The 21,004-nt window shown below is 40.4% G+C and overlaps 1 protein-coding gene across 6 annotated transcripts in view; it reads left to right on the top strand.

Moving 5' to 3' along the window:
- The window catches only part of USP28 (ubiquitin specific peptidase 28), a 64,698-nt gene extending 43,955 nt beyond the window's left edge, over positions 1-20,743 (top strand). For 3 of the 6 annotated variants that reach the window (XM_060160417.1, XM_060160416.1, XM_060160419.1), the window contains 15 exons: positions 1,437-1,532; positions 4,545-4,724; positions 6,744-6,961; positions 8,157-8,227; positions 9,633-9,861; positions 11,726-11,920; positions 12,526-12,665; positions 12,827-13,012; positions 14,015-14,110; positions 14,796-14,974; positions 15,077-15,155; positions 15,963-16,042; positions 16,608-16,731; positions 18,180-18,375; positions 19,514-20,743. In XM_060160417.1, coding sequence (XP_060016400.1) covers positions 1,437-1,532; positions 4,545-4,724; positions 6,744-6,961; positions 8,157-8,227; positions 9,633-9,861; positions 11,726-11,920; positions 12,526-12,665; positions 12,827-13,012; positions 14,015-14,110; positions 14,796-14,974; positions 15,077-15,155; positions 15,963-16,042; positions 16,608-16,731; positions 18,180-18,375; positions 19,514-19,689 — 2,245 coding nt within the window. In that variant the 3' untranslated portion in view covers positions 19,690-20,743. The remainder of the gene's footprint in view (positions 1-1,436; positions 1,533-4,544; positions 4,725-6,743; positions 6,962-8,156; positions 8,228-9,632; positions 9,862-11,725; positions 11,921-12,525; positions 12,666-12,826; positions 13,013-14,014; positions 14,111-14,795; positions 14,975-15,076; positions 15,156-15,962; positions 16,043-16,607; positions 16,732-18,179; positions 18,376-19,513) is intronic. The other 3 variants (XM_060160422.1, XM_060160421.1, XM_060160420.1) reach the window with 2 other exon arrangements.
- The last annotated feature ends 261 nt before the right edge of the window (positions 20,744-21,004 follow it).

Here is a 21,004-nt window from a genome sequence, read left to right as displayed (position 1 = left end):
GGGGTTTTTGGTTTTGATGAAGTCTAATGTATCAAATGCCCTTTTATAGTTTGTGGTTTTTGTGTTCTAATTAAGAAATCTGCCAACCCAAGGTCACAAAGGTTTTCTTCGATATTTTTCCAGAAATTTTGTAATTTTAACTCTTATGTTTATGTCTATGACCCATTTAGAGTTCATTTTCATATATGGTATGAGGTAAGGGGATTTTTTTGCAGGGTGCGTAAGGCAGCATGCGGATGTCCAATTATTCCAGCATCATTTGCTGAAAAGACTCTTTTCCCCCATTGAATTACCTTGGTACTTTTTTCAAAAATTAGTTGAACTTGTATTTGTAGGCCTTTTTCTGGAGGTTTTATTCTATTGTATAATCTTATGCCAGTGCTACATTGTCTTGACTACTGTGATTTTTTTTTAACATCTTTATTGGAATATAATTGCTTTACAATGGTGTGTTAGTTTCTGCTTTATAACAAAGTGAATCAGTTATACATATACATATGTTCCCATATCTCTTCCCTCTTGCGTCTCCCTCTCTCCCACCCTCCCTATCCCACCCTTCTAGGTGGTCACAAACCACCTGACTACTGTGATTTTATTGTAAATCTTGACATCAGGTAGTGTAAACCTCCCACTTTGCTATTCTTTTTAAAAAATTGTTTGGGCTATTCTGATCCATTTCTATCTAAATATTAGAAGCAGCCTGTCAAAACCCCTAATAGCTATTAGGATTTTGATTGGGACTGTGTTGAACCTATAGATCAATTTGGGGAAATTGACATCTTAACAATTTTTAGTCCTTCAATCTATGAATATGGTACAGCTCCATTTACTTGAGTCTTTGCTAATTTCTCTCAACAGTGATTTATAATTCTTTGTGTACAGTTCTTGAACATATCCGATTGTTTATCCCTAAATAATTATTGCTTTTGATGTTATTATAAGGCTTTTTTAAAAACTTTACTTTTTGTTTGTTCTTTACAAGTATACAGAAATGCAATAGATTTTTTTCCTCTTTCTTTTTAAATTGACTTTGCATCTTTTGACCTTACTAAGAAATTCACTTGTTAGTTCTGATGCATTTTCATAGATTCCTTGACTTTTCCTATGTACATGATCATGTTATCTGCAACTAAAGGCAGCTTTACTTCTTCCTTTTCTGTCTGTATGACTTTTACTTCTTTTTTTTACCTTACTGCACTGGCTATGCCTCTAGTAAAACATTGAATAGAAGAGGCAAGAGTGGGCATTCTTGGGTTGTTCCTGATACTAGGGGAAAGCTTTCAGTCTTTCACCATTAAACATGATGTTAGCTCTGTGTTTTCATAGATATCCTTTGTCTGATTAAGGCAGTTTCCTTGTATCCCAAGTTTGCTGAAACTTTGTGTCATTAATGTTTTTAAATGTAAATTGTGTTTGTGGGATTATTATTTGCTTAGGTACATGTACAGGAGCAAAGAGCTTGTTCGAAGTAAAAGAGAGTGTATTCGAAAGTTGAAAGAGGAAATAAAAGTTCTGCAGCAAAAACTGGAAAGGTAAGTCATAGACAGCTTTGTATTTAGAAATGTGAAAGATAGAGTAGGATATTCAAATCGGATAATTTGCTTTTGTCTAAAAATTCAGAGTTTTAAGTATTAACTAGTGTTATTTTATAAAATAGATAAGAAAAATGTGTTTCTAAGTGTGAAACTGTCTGTAAGATGTGCAATAGTAGCCCCAGGGAACATTAGTGTCCCAAGTCACACAATTGGCAGTGTACTGAAGGGCACCCAAGTTCTGATTTCACAGCTCTTTACTTTTTCTGCTCTCCTTGCCATCTTTTTCACAAACACAGGAGAGGTGACTGCCACAAAACTCTAATCGCTTTGTCTTGGGAAAGCGGTTTTGAGGTGCCTGGGGAAGGTAAAACAATGGTGTTCTCTCTAGAGTGGTGCTGACTCAAACTGAAGGCTTGTATTTGTGACACATACCAAGTCCTTTCTCCTGTGGAGGGATCTTTCCCTTTTTGTTCTTCTGTTCTGCAAGGACTGTTTCTGTGGACTCGCCACGTGACTTCCTAAGGAGGAGTCATTGTCATTTCTCTCTAGTAGAAGAGAGCCCATTGATTTAATGTGCAGGAAGGAGATCATAAGTACACCGTCAGTGGCTTTTCCCCCTTTATCTACTTAGCATTTTTGCTGCTACCACCCCACCTCTGCCCACTTCATTGCTAGCTCGGTAATTTCCCTGACGGGCAGAACCTTCCATACCAGCCCGAGGAAGACCCTGTACCTATAGGTGCCCCTCTCCAGCTCCCTCTCTCTCACGTAGGAAGAACTTATCCAAGAGGTATTATGATCCATCATCTAGTTGTCTAAATATAGACTTAAGCTGGGGATTGATTCCTCACATACTCCTGGAAGTGACTTATGGGACTTTATACCTGTGGCAATATTTTACTTTTAAGATTTTAGTGATACTTTGTAAGATTGGAAAGTTCTGTGTTTATACAACCAGATATACGTGATGCATTATAGCTCGAAAATGCTCAATTTTCCAGTAACCAGCAAGGCATTCTGGCTTATTTAGATTTTAAAATAGTGTACAGGAGCATTTTCTGTAGTATGATACTACTTTCTTTTTAAAATAAAGTGACTTTTAAAATTTCAGATAATTTTACTTGGGTAATTTTTTAAAAAATTGCTTGTCTGTGTGTGACATAATCCTGGGAATCTATACAAGACACTATTAATGGATACCATTAGGTGGTAGAAGTGAGATGGGGGTGGATGGCTTTTGTGGTTTGTTTTACACATTTTTGTAATTGTTTTCTTACCAGGTGCATGCATTACTTTTACTATTTAAAAAAATAAAAATGTTCACCATTTCTTCTATAAGGTACTCTAATATTAAAAATAAGATTTCTTGTGTACAGTGTAGACATCTTTTTTGAAACTACTTTTGCTCTGATTCTACTAAATTAATACAAGTGCTGCATTGTATGAAGTAGTTGGTCTAAAGGAATTCAGAAGAAGAACAGAAAAATGATTGTCATAAAATTGAAGATAAGTTACTTAGAGAAAATTTTTTCCTGAAATTTTGTAGAAGTATCACGTTGAAATGCAGCAAACCTGAGAAGAGTTACAGATGTAAAAGAATGACTTAAAATCTTATGAGATTATCAATGCTGCAGTGCCAGTAAGAAGATGTTTCTTTTGGTCCAAGCCAGTGCTGTATTAATAACTTCTTTCAACAAACACTGAAAGCTTAAGAAGACATGTTAACCATGTCTATGGGATAGACAAGAGGTTTAGTTCATGTACTGTAGGAGTTCAGAGAGGGGAGATCTTCCTTTGGCATTTGGGGGCATGGCATATGGAGGGGAGACTTCATGGAGAAAGTATATCTTGAAAGACCAGCTGAGTTTAGGTAAACTGATAGCTGCAATTAAGCCAAGGAAATAGGAATGTAAGGAATGGAACAGTTCTTCAAAGTTCTTCTAGTTTTACATATTTAATATCCTTTTCAGTGAAAGCTGTAACTCTCTGTGGCAGGCAGATCCACAGGAGAAATCATTCTAATTCTCCTTTCAATTAGTAGCTGAAGTGTCTTTGCTGCATACCCTCTAACGTGGTTGATTTTGAGTCGTATTATATTTTTTTTTATTTCATAATGTCCTTTTTGATATAGAAACAGACAATTTTCCTTCTTCCTAGTTTTATGCCTGTTTCTTTTTTCACTTTCTTTAGAGAAGTGTGAAGTGACTCTATCCTTTTATAAATGGAATCCCAGGATTATAGTTTATCTGTACCAATGAGTCAGCTTAATTACGTACCATTTAGACTGTCTTCTGCAGTGAGCTGTAGAATTCACTGAAGTAAATCTCTTTACTGAGTGTAGCATGTGCTAGTAATGGCAGAACATTGGGTATTATTAAAATAATTAATTAGTTGTTTTGGTTACATATTGAAGACATTTATTATTTACTAATCCCAAAGAAATCTTCAATAATTTATTCCTGGCCTGGCCTGTTGAATGAGTATGTGAATAATAGGGTACATAGGACTCAGGCAGAAGAAAGATTTGCGTTTTCTTATCTCTGACCTTTGTCAATACCTGCTTCCCATTTCCAGATTTCTCTCTCATTTTTCCTAATTGCAGAGTACTTGATCTAAAGGGCAGCAGAGAAGAAACCGTTGGATACTAGTTCACCAGCATTATTTTCAGATTTGAGTAATGATAATGTATCCCTTTTGCTTTAAGAAACAATTTACTTTTATGACAAGAGCCTAAATGTGATGTGAATCAAGAGGAAGCGTCACTGGCGTGGCTTTGACTAGGAGCCCATTTTAAATGCTTTTTGCCAGGTGTAAAAATTTAGGTTATTGTCAGTTTTCACTGTTGTAGTTAGAGGACTTTTTGCTCTATAGATTAACGTATTAAATATTGTATGGCATTTAGGAATAAGCCTTTCCATTGACTCTTCAGAAAATAACAGATCTTTTGTCAGCGAGCCTGAAAATACAAGGCAGCCTTGTCAGTAGAGTACCATTGTCTCTGCCTCCTAGGTATGTGAAGTACGGCTCGGGCCCGGCTCGGTTCCCACTCCCGGACATGTTGAAATATGTTATTGAATTTGCTAGTACAAAACCTGCCTCAGAAAACTCTGCATCTCAAAGTGATGCACGCATGACGTTACCACTTTCTTCTGAGCACTGCCCGGCTTCTGACCTGATATCCAAGGAAAGGTAATGCAAACAAGTTTTAAAAATAGTATGTAATGGGTTTTTTGGTTTAATTTGAACTGTGCACCATCTTTCCACCTGATTAACACTCACCCCGTAAGAGCTCAAAGGCCGTGAGCGCTTTGTCTTAAAGGGAAGGATTTTGCCAACTGTCACTTGGGTGAATTTTTCATAATTCCCACCGGTGCCTTCGTCTTGCCCACACGATAGTTGGGATTATTTCAGAGGCGTTTTGAGCTGTTTGGAACAGTGTTCATTCTCCAGCAGGCCCAGCTTGCTTTGAGCTTGCTATAAGCTAGGTGCCACAAGAGGCCTTCCTCAGAGGAAACCTCAGCCCCCGAACTTCTAAAACATCTCATTTTCTCGTTTGCTGAAGAAGTGTGCATGACTAAGTAAACATCAAGGGAAGGGGAACTTACTCACAAATAGAAAATTAAGATATGGACAAGAACTGGCTGGAAATCGAAGAGGACAGCCTAGAGGGGTTTATCCAGTAAAGAGACAGGGAGGCCGCGTCACGTGAGCCCTTGATTCTCTTGCGGCTCAGCCGTGTACAGCGCCCTCTGTGGCCTGGAGGAGCCACTGGGGCCAGCGCGGATCAAATTTGATGTGTGGGTCCTGGGTAACAAAAACACTAGAACCTATAGAAAAGGTTAGACTCTGATGTTAAAAAAACAAAACAAAATAATCATTCTTCCAGCTCCCCCTGCCGCACACACACGTATTAATACTCATTCATTGATGTGTGTGCAGAAGTGCATATGTGGATAGAACATACCAAATGGTAGGAGTGATTATCTCCAAGGGATGGCATGAGGCAAGGGGTGGGGGGTTCTTTTACTTTTATACTCTACCTATGCGTATTTCTTTGGGCTTTTGTAGAATGTTTTCATGTCCTTTGTAAAATATAAATGGTTTTAATTTTTTTAAAGTGGTTTAATCTGTTTAATAACATAAAATAGGACTGCCTATATTAGATTTTAAAGTGCTCTGTGTGTGTGTGATCTTTTCTGAGATTGAGATGTCTGCTCGTTTGCTTATGTTGGGCTTATTTTTCCATATTTATGGGTCCTTAGGGAAAAGAGGTTTTCTCCATTACTCTGTGTATGGGAGAAAGGCAGGTGGGAAAGGGAGAGAGGGTTGCTTTTAAGTCAGAGGTAGGAAGTTTATATTCTTCAGTTTTGGTGTGAAACAGAAACCTAAGTACAGTCACAGGCTTAGTTTATATTCCTGCTGGTTTGTCTATGTGCAGTTTGTTTGGCATTAGTTAATTAGTAGATAAATTAACATTTACTTTACATACTTTATTCTTGGTTTACAACGACGAGGTAAAGAAGTTAACATCCCACATTTCATAGCTGAGGTATTAGATTACTTGCCTGAGGCTACTAACTTTTCCTTGGGTATTTGGCTAAGGCGCGGTAGAGCTGAGATTGTCTGCCTGTAAGTCCTGCACCCTGTGCTCTCCCGGGGGGCCACCTATTTGCATTCCTGTGAGTTGGATGTTGAGCTGATACTATTTTTCTTCTGTGTATTTTGTTCCTGCATCTGTCTATCCATCTCACTTTAGTCAGTTGCATCTTGGAAACACTATAGTTGATTCCTTGATTATTCCAGTCCCAATCTTCTCTTCTCCATGTTCCTTCTCATCCTTTCTTCAAGAAAAGGCAAGTGGTTAGAGAGCAGGAGGCATAGACTCTTAAACCCAGGCGGATCTGGGTGTAAATCCCTCTCTGTCATTTACTAGCTGGGTGAACTTGGATACGTTGCTTTATTTCTCTAAATCTTAGGTTTGTAGTTGGTAAAATAGGGATGGTCATGGTACCTGCCTCATGAGCAAGTTGTGTTAAATGAGATGATGCATGTAAAGGAAAGGTTTGGCTCAGTAACTCTGAAGAGTAAACGCTCACTAAGTTATAGGTGTACTTCTCCATGTAGCAGCTTGCTTTAGAAAGTGCATTAATTTAGGCCAAGGCGTATTTTGGAAATCATCATCTGAGCATGTTTTTTATCTTCCTTCAGTACAAGTAAAGAGAGCACGTCTCAAGATGCTGAAAGTACCTTTTCTTCTGAAGGTTCTCTACACAAGTCTAAGGTGGCGAATCAGCCACTTACACCTTCCCGATCTTCCATGGAAATGCCCTCACACCCAGCTCCTCGAACGGTCACAGATGAGGAGATAAACTTTGTTAAGACCTGCCTTCAGAGGTGGAGGAGCGAGATTGAACAAGATATACAAGGTTGGCTCTTTCAATACTTCCCAGTTACTCTTTGCCTTTTCTGTTTGTTTGAATATGTGGAAGTTAGGTACCTTGGGTACATGTCCTGCCTGCCATTGCCATGTATACTGTTGAATTTTGGGGATTGTGACCTCTTTGGTACTTTTTGTTCCCTGTGAGATTGGGTCACACACATCTGTTTTACAACCATGAAAAGATTCCCCCCCTGGATTCCCTCCTCAGAATTTCTGGGAAATCCTGGGTAGCTTGGACGCTCATGACACTTAGCTTTGGCTGAGAATTTTCTGCGTCTGCTGATTTTCTTTTCCCATAGTTTATCTGAACTCTGGCTTCAGTTGACCCAAACTTAGAATTTTGTTTTCCTGAATTACCACTTTTAAAGTCTTTTCCACATGAAGTATGCTTTATTGAAGGTTAATGAAGCAAAGGATATATGAGTAATGCGCGCAGTGTAAAATCGTATTGCTCAGATTCTGTTCCGAAAATCCTGTGGCCTCGTTGTCTTGTTGCTCAGACTTCCCCTCCTCCCCTTCTTTCTCCTTTTATCTAGGGAGCAGTAAATAAAGAAATGATACAAATCTAGATTCCTCCCAGGTTCTTATTCATAGAAACCTGGCCCTGCCTTTTGTTGTGCCTTCTCCTTTCACGTCCTGTCCCTGGGACATATATTTTACACCCAAGTGCCCCATTAAGGTCTTTTTCTAGAAACTGTTTTCTCTCTAAGAAATTCTGGTGTGAATTATAAGAGGTGATTTTTAAAAAATCTTAATGTAGTTATATTAAACTAAAAGCCTTTGTAACCTAAAGCTCCACCTACTATAAAACTGCGTCCTGGGCTTCCCTGGTGGCGCCGTGGTTGAGAGTCTCCCTGCCGATGCAGGGGACACGGGTTCGTGCCCCGGTCAGGGAAGATCCCACATGCCGCGGAGCGGCTGGGCCCGTGAGCCATGGCCGCTGAGCCTGCGCGTCCGGAACCTGTGCTCTGCAGCAGGAGAAGCCAGAGCAGTGAGAGGCCCACGTACCGCAAAACAAAAACAAAAACAAAAAAAAAACTGCGTCGTTCTTCGTGGTTCATAGAGTGAAGTTGAACTGGTCAGAACCCCAGGTGCAGAGAAGCAGTACTCTTTGCAGAGCTAAAGCTGCCTGGGTGACGTGTAATGAAACCATTTTAACTAAGTATTCTTTTTCTTAACAGATTTAAAGAACTGTATTGCAAGCACTACCCAGACTATTGAGCAGATGTACTGTGATCCTCTCCTCCGTCAGGTAGAATGAAAATTGATGGGAAGGTAGTCAAGGCATGTTCTAATGGTGCTAATGGTAGATACCAAAAGAAAAGTTGATGGTTTTCTTTGAAACTGAATGGAAACTTCCCTGAGATATAAAAATAACTTTAGGAAAGAAATAGCTATTATTCTATATTTTAGGCTAAAAAAAAGCAATGTATCTTCTGTCACCAACAGAACCTAAAATGTATTTGTTTTGATTCTGCCACATGGTATTTTTTTCATGTATTTGAAAAGTTTGTCATTAAATATTAATAAAAACTTCTCATAAAATGGTTAATTTAAGTAGTGCAGTGGGGGAAACCTGACCAGGGACTGGTTCCCCATCCTTTCCAAAGTACCATGGTCCTTAGTGATCCTTTGTTTAGCAGCGTGCTTTCAAGCTTTATATCTCTAGTAGTTCCAAAAGGGAGGTAGGCAGGGCAGAAATTTTAGTTTCCACATATGTTTTTGTTTAGAGTAACATTCTGGGCAGAGAGGGGAAAGAGGCCCCAGTTAGGGGCACGCCCTCCACTGGCTTCTGTGTGAACGATAGGCCGCGGGAGGAGAGCTCTGTTTCTAGGGTCGCGTGGAGGCACAGTTGTGTTGCACAGCAGGAATGCATCATGTAAATCTTGGCTGTTCCCCATTTTCTGTCTTCTATTATTTAAAAAATTTCACCACCAGTAAAAACATGTCAAGGTACTGATTAAATGTAAGTTCACTTTGGTTCGATGGCTGACTTTCTTTCACCAGTACTTACTTGGCACTTAAGCATTGCTCTATTTTCCCCATATTGGGGGAAAAAAAGGCTTTTCACATGTTGAAACAAACAAGTATGTCGTTAAAAGGGTCTTCACCCCCAGATAAGTGGATGATAACTTGCAAGAAGAAATATAGAGACCACGAGACCGACTAATAATGGAATATGCTAACTTAGATTTTGTTAACAAACAAAATAGGCATAGAACAAGATAGCTGCTAAACTTGTTGTAGGTACCAAGTGTGGTAAACATCTTCTCAACATGAGTGTAGTCATGGTGATTCTGTTTTTAGATAAACTGAGTTTGGAACTCGGGGGATAAATAGGTCTCAGTTATCTTTCGTTTTAGATGTATAATCATAGGAGTTTAGAGTTGAAAGAGGCCTCAACGAGCTCATCTAGTTCAATTGTCCGATTTTAAAGGTTCAGGAACCAAGACGTAATTAGGAGATTCCAAGGCTGTGTTTTTGTTAGTTCATCTTGAATCAACAAGATGTTTTGATGTGAACCTAACATCAAACACATGTATAAACAGGCAGTTTTCTGATGTCTGATGGTTGGGTATACTTTTGAATTTTAGTAACCTAAATCTTGTCAGATTATTTTGCTTAACCTGATGCAGGAATTGCTTTGTGGTTTGCAGGTGCCTTATCGTTTGCATGCAGTTCTTGTTCATGAAGGACAAGCAAATGCAGGACACTACTGGGCCTACATCTATAATCAGCCCCGACAAGTCTGGCTCAAGTACAACGACATCTCTGTTACCGAGTCTTCCTGGGAAGAACTTGAAAGAGATTCCTATGGGGGCCTGAGGAATGTTAGTGCTTACTGCCTGATGTACATTAACGACAAGCTACCCCACTTCAGTGCAGGTAAAAACACCTTAACAGAAGCCAGGGGTGGGGGAATTCTGTACTGCTCAGGGAAGGGAACAATCTTGTAGATTAAAATAAAAATTTTAACTCAGATTTATTATAAAGTAATAATGTATTTAAAAAATACAAATAGTATAAAGGAGACTAAAAAGGAAAAATAAATTTGCTCTCCTACTTCCGTCCTCGAGCCCAACGAGTATCCATTCTTAGGTTTCATGTGTAGTCTTCAAGAAGTGTTCTATGCAGATGCTAGATTTTATTTATCGATATCTCTCCCACACCCAATTTTTCCCCCCAAAGGGGATATTTTTCCATTCTATTCTGCCTCTTTTTCATTAATTGTTTTTCTTAGTGATCTGTATATTTTTATAAATAGAACCAACTTATTCTTTTTAACAACTGCCTAATAATTCCATTGCATGGAATATGTATATAATCTGTTAGACCAGCCTCCCATTGACAGACTTTTAAGTTGCCTCTAGTTTTTTTTCTCTTTTAGTGACATTCTTGCACACATATTTTTACACCCTTTGGAGAATAGCTAGATGTTACAGGTGGATTTGCCTGAACAGTTTCATACTTCTCATAATACTACTGCTAATGCTAAGAGCAATCATAATTATCATTTATGTTGGTACTTTACTCCTTATTGCACACTTTCAAACTTTATTTCTCTAATAACTTACAACTCTAAAAGGGAGGTAGGCAGGGCAGGAATTCTTATCACCCACATTTTCCAGCTGAGGTTCTGCACTTGTCTGGAGTCTTATAGCCAGGAAATATTCTGATTCCAGGTTCTGTGCTGTTTTCCATTTATATTACTCTCTCTTTCTTTCTTCCTTTCACATCTGAGATCATGGAAGGCATCTTCTTTTAGTGTTCAAACTTCACTGTGTTGCATCAGTAAGAAAACACATAAGGCATTTTGTCCGGGCAGCAAATGATCTTTCTGATTTGTTAGTGTGTGCTTGAGGGATAAGCGATGGAGAGAATGATCACTTAATGGTAACTGATCTTCGTAATTGCATGTTTGCAGTGTGAAAGCAGGAACAGCTGCTCGTGGGAGTTACTGTACAAATAATTGTGCTGGCTGTTGGTGGTATCTAGGGGCCTTGTTGTTACACGTATGGCTCATTTTTATATTACAGAAACAGACAAAAAGTGGAAACTGTCATTTGCTTAGTGAAAAGACTAGTTAATAGCAACCAGTACATGGATGTGCTATTCTGCTGTAGGTTTTTATGTTTTGTTTTGGTCACAGGGTTAGAGATGAGATTTAATATGTCCTTGCTATCCTTGCCATTTTTCATCATAGCCTTTAGTGAACCAGGTATTACTGACCATCTAACCTTTGTATCAGTTTGCTTTCTTACAGCACTTGATTGTGTGAAACTTAAGGAGGTATAAATGTCTTGGAATTCATCTCTAACCGTCTTGAGATGGATATTCTTATCAGTAATAGGAGCATTGGTTACACTGATAACACTATCTACCTTGAAATATCCATTGGATCTAATGATTTTCTCAATTTCCAAGAAATGTTTGGTTTGTTCTTGCTACTTTGTCACTGATTGGCCTCTATTCCAAATCCTTAGTCATGATCGTCGATTGATTCGTTTAACAAATATTCAATGTGCCTACCTACTAATATGCCAGGCACTGTTACTGGGGTGCTGTGACTGTTGGCCTGATATTGTCAGTACTTCAGATGGATTATGTACGTGTGTATGTATTTTTCATTAGGAGTAAGAAAAAAAGACCAAGTGTCTTATTTTCTTTCTTTCTAGAAAGGACCTTTGGATTCCTTGAGACCTTTTGCTTGGTGGAACTTCGTTTAAACTCTGTCTTTGTTCTTCCTCAGAGGCGGCCCCGAATGAATTAGATCAGATGTCAGGAGAAGTGGAAGCCCTCTCTGTTGAACTGAAGCATTACATTCAGGAAGATAACTGGAGGTTTGAGCAGGAAGTAGAGGAGTGGGAAGAAGAGCAGTCTTGCAAAATCCCTCAAATGGAGTCTTCCACCAGCTCAGCATCACAGGATTTCTCTTCATCGCAAGGTACCTGAGAAGGGCATCTATGCTGGTGATCTGGTGGGATTCATGCTGCACTCCAGTAGCCAGTCCCGTGCACTTCACCTGAGTGAGCCGTGCCACGGTCTGCACACTGGAGTTCAGATAGAATTGGTGTTGCACAACCTGACGGCCTAGCCTGTGGCTCTAGACTGTCATTTCTGCTGAGCAGAAGTAAGAGCAGAAAGACTAGCTGCCTGTACTTTCACTCTGTTTAGTTTTTTGCTTATTTCCCAGGTTGCAGGAGAAACTACGTAGGATTAATAGGTAGATTTTATGAAAACTATTCTCCACAGGTGATCTTCCTAACAGGTGGTTGTTTGTAGGAAGGCTTCTTGGCATAAAGAAATACGACAGCATCAGGAGCACATTAAACTTTACAGCATCATCAGTGGCTTCTTGCTAAAATAGCCATTTCTTTTAGTCACTAGTTTCTAGGGGAAATTTGCATAGGTTTTTTTAAAAAGGTTTGTTAGAAGGTTTGTTAGAAGGTTTGCACATGAAACTTTGTATCAGTCCTGCTTGCCGTTTACAGAGTGTTCTAGAGGTTACTTCTCATCAGATGCTAATTCCTTTGTGTGGTTCTTCATCAGAGTCTTCAGTCGCCTCTTCCCACGGGGCTCGCTGCTTGTCCTCCGAGCATGCCGTGATCGTGAAGGAGCAGACCGCCCAGGCTATTGCAAACACGGCACGCGCCTACGAGAAGAGTGGTGTGGAAGCAGCGTTGAGTGAGGTGAGAATGGCTTAGAAGCCCAAGTGCAAGAGGGGTGGGCTCTTGGCAATGGCGACCACAGTTTCTCGCATTTCTGTTATCCTGTGCCTGCTGCATCTAACCAATCCCTCTTTATTTCTTCTGTTTTTTTCTTACTCTTTCTCTCCGTTCTGCTGCCACAGCTTAAGGAAGCTGAACCCCAGAAGCCCATGTCCCCGGAAACAGACCTTGCAGAGCAGCCCGAGCAGCCCGCACAGGCTCATGACGCAGAGTCTGCTGCCCAGCCTAATGCTGAGGTCTCTGAAGTCGAGATTCCCAGTGTGGGAAGGATTCTGGTTAGATCTGATGCAGATGGATATGATGAGGAGGTACAGAGATGAGTCAGGGTTTAGCTGTCTGTCGTCAGTCTTGTATTTCCTTCTCACGTGACTGAATATAGTTGTGTGAGGTGTTTGGCAATAGTTACTGTTTTCTCATTGACGCAAATAATGGGCGAGAGGGCCTATCTCAGTTACCACTGTACACTGCTGCCAGTATATATCTACCCAGACCTGTCCTTATGAGGGCCGCTGCAGAGTCCAGATGGCTCAGAAAGGCAGAATTTAGTTTTTTGTTTGGTATTATGAGCAAAGAAATTGCCTTTAGGAGTCTTTGTCTTTGGTCATGTTAGTCCATTGTGTCTCCTCCAAATATAAAGTTTTCAGTTGTCCAGTGAGCAAAAAAACAGATGTGGCTTGAAGGTGTTTTTAATTCTGAAGCTTTAGGGAGAAGCTGTAGAATCCCAGGTTGTTCATTGTCTGCCGCCTGTACAGTTGTCACCACACACTGACTGTTGGGAATCCTGTCCTCAGGTTTCTGTTTTTTCCTGTGGGGCATTTTTTTAATCATTGTAAGAGTTTCACTTTGTAAAGTGTTATTTGTGTATCCCCTAGTTTCTAGACTGTTTAAAATGTGCTCTTCATCCTAGTAAAACTCCAAAATACTGGTGTATTTAGGATATACACCCAAATTATAGAACTCAGTTGGAACTCTCGCCTCAGACGCTTCCCCTCGGAGAGTTGTAATTTAACTCGATTCTGTAGCAGCGCCACAGCGCAGGTATTTTTAGACATACATCTTTATCCATTGGCTAAATTAGAGAGAATATGTAGGAATAGCTTGTCTTGGGCAAAGTCTTGACATTGTGCAGAGGGCCAGGGCTGTGAATGTGTGTAGGACCCGGTGTGTGAGCCTTGCCTCGCAGTGGGTTCCAGCCACGGAGCACGCTGCCATGCTTCCCTGCAGCTGTCTGTTCACCTTTCCTTCATACAGTCTTCTTTTGAACCTTTCTTCTCTCCTTTTTCTCTCTGTTTTGTGCCCTCTTGTGGTAGGTGATGCTGAGCCCTGCCATGCAAGGGGTCATCCTGGCCATAGCTAAAGCCCGTCAGACCTTTGACCGAGATGGGTCTGAAGCAGGGCTTATTAAGGTATCTCTGTTTTTTGAATTCTCATCCTTATGCCACAGGTATCATAACACGGGGCAGTAATTTCCTTAGATGCTAAAAAATGGGATTAAAAGGTTTTCATCGAAGTAAAACATAGAACTTCCTTTCCTGCCCAGCTAACGACCCAGCCATCTCACAGCACTGATGGCTTCTCCTCTCTTGGCACTGACGCGGCTTTGGTGTTCTGTGTTACACCTGGCCTGGAGGGCTTCTTGTTGTTCTTAGGAGCCATCTGTTCATAAAGCTGTGAATGGGACCTTGCCTTTGTAATTTGGGGGCCATAATATAAGAATGAAGGCCATGCTTTTTAAGGTACTTGAATAAAATTTAAGGTACTTGAAGAAATTGCATTCATGTCGGTTTTTAAATTTCAGGTCCTTGGTACTCAAGGATATGCCTGAAACAATTAAAACTAAATATTTGTTTTTCTGAGAACTTGATGAGGAAGATGAGTTTCTTGTGAGTATGTCTTTGGTGCCAGAGGAGTTTTATCCTTATGAAATGAAAGAAACTTGCAGATTCCGTAGTTGCCTCTGTCATGTCTCAGTAAGGACTTCTCAAAAGTCTTCTTAGAGTGATGAAAACCTCTGTAGCGCTTAGGCGTCAGTTTCTGTGTGTAGAAGGTCACAGTGTGCGCTTTTCTAACTACCAGTTCTGTCTTCAACAGGCATTCCATGAAGAGTACTCCAGGCTCTATCAGCTCGCCAAAGAGACCCCCACCTCTCACAGTGATCCTCGACTTCAGCATGTGCTTGTCTACTTCTTCCAGAATGAAGCGCCGAAAAGGGTAGTAGAGCGGACCCTTCTGGAACAATTTGCAGACAAAAATCTTAGCTATGATGAAAGGTGAGGAGGGGCTACTTCGGTGAACCACCCTTCCTTCTGGGTCTGGCTTGACTAACTCCTCTGAAGGGGGAGCTTTCATTGCTTTCTGAACTTCGTTCACAGGTCAATCAGTATTATGAAGGTGGCTCAAGCGAAATTGAAGGAGATTGGTCCAGATGACATGAATATGGAGGAGTACAAGGTGAGATCTTCTCTTTACGTCTACAAAGCAAACACATTAAGGCCAAACCAACAATTTTATATTATCACAGACTGACCACCCGCCGCCCACCCCCCAAAGAAAGCTGGGTGAGAATGAATGAATGATCTTTTCTTACCCTTAGAATGGCCAGTTTCTTTATTCCATTGTTCTGTTAGACTGAATCAGCACTTCATTTCTCTTAAATACCCACTTTAGCCCTGTTCTGGGCAGTAAAATTCTTGAATTCATGGCTTTGGTTTGCTTTAAATAATTTAGTTCTCTAACATTTCTATATCTGAAATTAGATTTTTACACATTAAAATGCATGCATGACTACAGATTTTCAAAAAAGGCATCGTGTTGTAGGAAAGACACTGTCCTGTGCCACCTAAAGTATGTCACCACCCCCACTGAGCTCAGTGTTGTTCTGTGAGGTTGGAATGGCCGTGTCCCTCCGTCTTCCGTCATCTGGATGGTTTTGTCAGAACTCGGGAGGCCGTTCATTTATACCAGAACTGAATGACTTTGACGTGGGTGTTGGAAATTAAGATCCTAAATTCTAAAGCTCATATGAAATGAGTATTTCTGTTCCTTGGTGGAAGGAGCAAGACATGGAAAATTAAGGTCGGCGGTAGACGTTAATTCTAAATGTCGAATACTTTATTATCTGAAAGCCTTTGTGTCTCCTGTTTTTGTGCCTGGCCACATGTGCTCAATGAGTATTTGTACTGAGTTTGAAGTTTACTGTGGCGGAAAGGGTAGAAGTAGTCGTGGTCATAATCATGAATGGCTGTCATTCCTTTTCAGAAGTGGCATGAAGATTACAGTTTGTTTCGAAAGGTGTCTGTGTATCTCCTGACAGGCCTGGAACTCTATCAGAAAGGAAAGTAAGTTGGCCTCTTATGTCACTGAGATTACTGGTCAGGACACTTATTTATTGATGCCTACCAGGAATTCCGAAGGTCACAGCACCTTCACCCCCCTTCTCACATGTACCCTGTGCCTCTACCTTTTTCCAGTGTTTCACTTCACTTTTGCTCTGAACATCACACATGTTTTTTCATCCTTTACATAATGATAGATTTCTTAGTTGAGAGATATAATGGCCAGGTTTTCTTTGTGATAAATGAAAATGAACTCAGAAAGTGAATTTTAAGAGTTGGTGTGGACCTTAGTGAGCCTCTTGTCCACTTCTTTGTTTTAGAGTTGGGAGAAACAGAAGCCCGGGGAAGTTCCATGATTTGCCTTGGGTTTCTCGGCCAGTTTGCAGAGGAGCTGAGACTGGCTGTGGTCTTTGGCCCTCAGGCTTTTCCCAGTGCTCCATGCTGCCTCCATCATTAAGACTTTTCCATCATTTCAGCCAGTTGCATTCTTGTATTAGGGAACAGTGGGGACTAAGCCCTGGATTCGGGGAAGGAGCACTGAGCTGTTTTTTATCTACCGCTTTCTAAGGTACCAAGAGGCGCTTTCCTACCTGGTGTACGCCTACCAGAGCAATGCCGCTCTGCTGATGAAGGGGCCCCGGCGGGGCGTGAAAGAGTCGGTGATCGCTTTATACCGAAGAAAATGCCTTCTGGTTTGTACTGATTGTAAAGCCTTACGACTTTTTAATTATCTATTGTGTTTACCTCTGCTCCTTGAAGCCGTGAAGAAATACAACTTAAAAAAAATCTCCAACAGGTTTTAGATTTTTCCAAACTCTGAAGGGTAGTTTTACATGGAAACAAACTATTTTAAGTTACTTCAGTGAATGTCATTCTTCTTCCACCCCTGATAGAAGTTAGGTGAGAATCACTTATCCCCATTTCGGTGCCCTTTCTATGTACTGCATGATAGCTTTTATCACATGGCCTGTCTACTAGATTGTGAGTTCCTGAGCACAGATCCTCTTCTTATTCAGCTGTTTTCTTGGTGTCTGGCCCAGAGTAAACATGTAAGAAATGTGTGTTTTTCCTGTGTTCCCTGCTAAGCTAGTAGATGAGCATTTTAGTGACTTCTAAAGAGATTCCAGTTTTTTTTTAAAAGGTATGATCCATCAGGATCGGTCCTGCCATTCTGTTAATATCCTCGTCATACACCACTGGAGATCTATCCTGACCTATTTTGCATTTGGCCGCCACGTGGGAAGGAGACCCATGTCCCCTCTGCCTCCCCAGGGGTTCCTGCAGGTGCTTGTCCTTCAGAAACTACAGAGGCGGCTTTCCCAGACCCACGTGCTTGCCTTTAGCCTCTCTGACACCCGGCAGGATCACCCTTCACGGGAGGAGTCAGGCCAGCATTTCTCCCACTGCTTCTGTTAATACCAAGTGGAGGAGATTAAGTCATGACATGTATTTATCTCAGAAGCTTCATTTTCTGATTAGACTTGGGTTCCTGCATCAGTTATAGGTATGGCAGGGCACTTTGAAGCTGAAAAAAGGGCCTTGTAGATTTGATGGACCCAAATTTTAGTAAAGACATGATTTTATTTTTTAAATCACCAAATACAGATTACATTTTGAACATCCTACTCAGCTGCCACAGGGAGACAGTACTAGGGATTTAGAGTCTTTCCACCTCTGGCTCTCAACCTCCAGTGTGCGTCAGAATCGCCTAAGGAGCTTTCAGAAGGTTGGGACCCAGGCGTCTCCCCAGACAGTTAAACCAGTCTCCTAGGGAGGCGCCTGGGCACCAGCTTGCCTTCTGCAGGTGATTCTGATGTTCAGTGAAGATTGAGAACCATTGAATAGGCCTTTTGATAGAAGCGGGTGTTAAATATGACCTTGACTTGTAAGTTTAGGCCACTGGGTCAGAGACTTTGCTGCATTCGGGTCACCTTGGGAGCATTAAAAAAAAAAATCCCAGCGCCCAGGTCACCCAAATACCAGTCAGTCAGCTTGCTTGGGTTGGGGCATCGGTAGTTTTTAAAGATCCCCAGGCATTTCCAGTGTACAGTGGAGTTTGGGAAGTACTTGTTTAGGCTCTTCTAAAATAGATATTCTCTTTCAGACTTTTATTTTTGTTCACTCTGTTTTTTATCTATAGGAGCTGAATGCCAAAGCGGCTTCTCTCTTTGAAACAAATGATGAGCACTCTGTAACAGAGGGTATTAATGTGATGAATGAGTTGATCATTCCCTGCATTCACCTTATCATTAATAACGACATCTCCAAGGATGACTTGGATGCCATTGAGATCATGAGAAACCACTGGTGCTCTTACCTCGGGCAAGATATTGCAGGTGTGCTGTTGTTGCCACTTCCAGTAATTTCTAAGGCCCTTGAGAATTCTAGAAGTTGCAGTGGACTCAGTTTGTAGTACCGGTTGTCAAACCATTTTAAGGCACTGGAATCGCCTAGAATATACAAGAGTCAAAAGTACATCTACTCTATTGAAACAAGGAATGGGAGCCTGCACCCCTGTCCTTCTTAGCCTCCCCCTTACCTCCTCTGGGGCTGCTGAATCACCTCCACAGCCAGCCAGCCAGCCAGCTCTGTTTGAAATAAGTCACTGCTCTCCAGGAATGTCAGACTGCTGTTACTTTTTCATCTGCCGAAATCTGAACTTTAATTTTATAGTTTAAAAATAAAAATCTATTTATGCAGCTTGATTACCTGTTGGTGCCGTAATCAAATTTTCCTGTGACTTGAAGTTGCAAGACATAAACATATTATTAACTATGATGCCTTCAAGGTTAACAAATTAGTAAATGGAACGTCTGTGCATGTCCAAAGCATTTTGGAGAGGGAGCCTAAAACTAGGTATTTTTAGGTGAGTTTGATAGGTTTAGAAAGTTGCTACGTATCCTAATACGAATCCTCTTTGTTAGTTTCTCACTGATGTAGAGATATTCTGTTGACTTGTTAAAGTTTATAATATTTATTGAAAAATTCTATAATAATTAGTAGCTATGAATTTTGTTTTAATGTCTTCAGTTTTTACTTAGACCATGTGTGATACATAGCTTTACATAATGCCGTGTACACACTAGTATATTTTAATTACTTGAAGGAAAAGAGCAGCATTTTATTTATGGCAATAGTATATTTACAGTACATTATATTTATGGTACTTTCTCAAATTTTAAAGGATGATTGATTGGAAGACGTGTCCATAATGAAGTGAATATATAGTGTTATTCTGCCACACGTCACATGGCTTAAAACAGTGACCTAAAACTTTGGTATATTTGGCAAATAGGTCTTTGCTACTGGTTTGGCCTGAAGGAATCATCATTTGTCATTAGCTGACCAGAACAATGCTTTAACCTTTCAGGTTGGGTGATGGCTGTATGAAAGACCGTCTCCTATCATTGCAGACTTAGTTTTTACTCAGAGATTTATTTAGCTGTATAGTAACCATCCATTTTTCCTCCACAGAAAATCTGCAGCTGTGCTTAGGGGAGTTTCTACCCAGACTTCTAGATCCTTCTGCAGAAATCATTGTCTTAAAGGAGCCTCCGACTATTCGACCCAATTCGCCCTATGACCTTTGTAGCAGGTTTGCAGCTGTCATGGAGTCAATTCAAGGGGTGTCAACTGTGACAGTGAAATAAGCCCCCACGTGTTCAAGTCCCATCCTGGTCTTTGGTTGACTGCCTGTTGCACAGAAGTCTGTTGTCACAGTGTTTACCTTGGGAAGGGGATTAGGTGGAAAAGTAAGATTCAGATCCAGACCCCAACCATACTGTGTATGTAAAGAAGGATTGAAAATAAAATTGCACTTTTTAGGTACAGAATCATAAAAGCGATTTCACTAAAAAAGGCAGGAACCAGTGTATTAAGGTATTGATTTATGGCAGAAGACCTGAAATGCCTCTTGTACCTACAGGCGTGCTTGGGCTTTTCTAAGCCTCTTGACACTTTTAAAATTATCCTTCAGGCATAAGTGTTTTTGACAGCAGAGTAGAAGGGTGATTCATCAGAACCTGAACCATATGAACAGCTACTAGTTATTTTATCAAATACAGATGACATTAAAAAATTCTTAACTGCAAGAGAGGAGAAGCATACACCTTGCCTGGCTCTTGACAGGAGATGACAAGGTAGGTTGTTGATGAACCACTACCCTTTCACACGTGGGTAGAACATAAGGTCATGCATGTGGCAGTAAGATGTTCAAAAGTCAAAAGAAAGCTGCCTCTCCTTCCTTTCTTCTCTCTCTTTTACTTTATATTTTTAAATAAACCAGAAAACCTCATACTCAGTCCTGAGTGAAAGAAAGGAAGGCATTAAGGACGTCAGACGGAGTAACAACATTGTGAAACTTGACTAAAGATCACGTTTTCATAGTTAACCATTTAGGTAAAAATTTCTAGTGTCTGAAAATTGTCAAAACCCATGTCTAAGGCTGCTGCTGGCCCAGAAGAACATTTTGATGCCCCTCCCCTTTTTTGCTTCTAAAAAATAAGGGATGTGGGTTTGTAAAAAGAAAAAAAAAATCTATATATATATGTATATGTAGAGAGAGAAATATCCCCTCTTGATAATTTTTAAAAGGCTCCAAATTGGGTATCCAAATTTTAAGATTAATGAGGGAATCGTGGGAGGGAAAAACACTTACTACAACAATGCAGATTTTATAAATGTGCAATAAAAGTATTTGTTTTACCTTTGGTATGCAGTATGGCCTTTATTTAAATATATATTTTCTGTTTTGGAAATGGATGGACTCAATAAGCGTTTCTCACGTTTCAGTTTTTCTTCTTGAAAAGAGAAATGCAGATTAGAGCATTGAGAAGCTTGATGGGGGATGAAAGGCAGTGGTCACTTCTTGAGCAGCACCTAGTGGTGACTGATCTCTTTTCATCTCATTTGCTAGTTGTATTGCATGTAAGTGTATCCACTTTGTAATTTTTCTGATTTAGAAGG

This window comes from Lagenorhynchus albirostris, chromosome 9 (assembly GCF_949774975.1).
Source record: "Lagenorhynchus albirostris chromosome 9, mLagAlb1.1, whole genome shotgun sequence".
Taxonomy (NCBI): Eukaryota; Metazoa; Chordata; class Mammalia; order Artiodactyla; family Delphinidae; genus Lagenorhynchus; species Lagenorhynchus albirostris.
The sequence above is the reverse complement of the archived record's forward strand: the minus strand, read 5'-3'. Positions and strand labels throughout refer to the sequence as shown.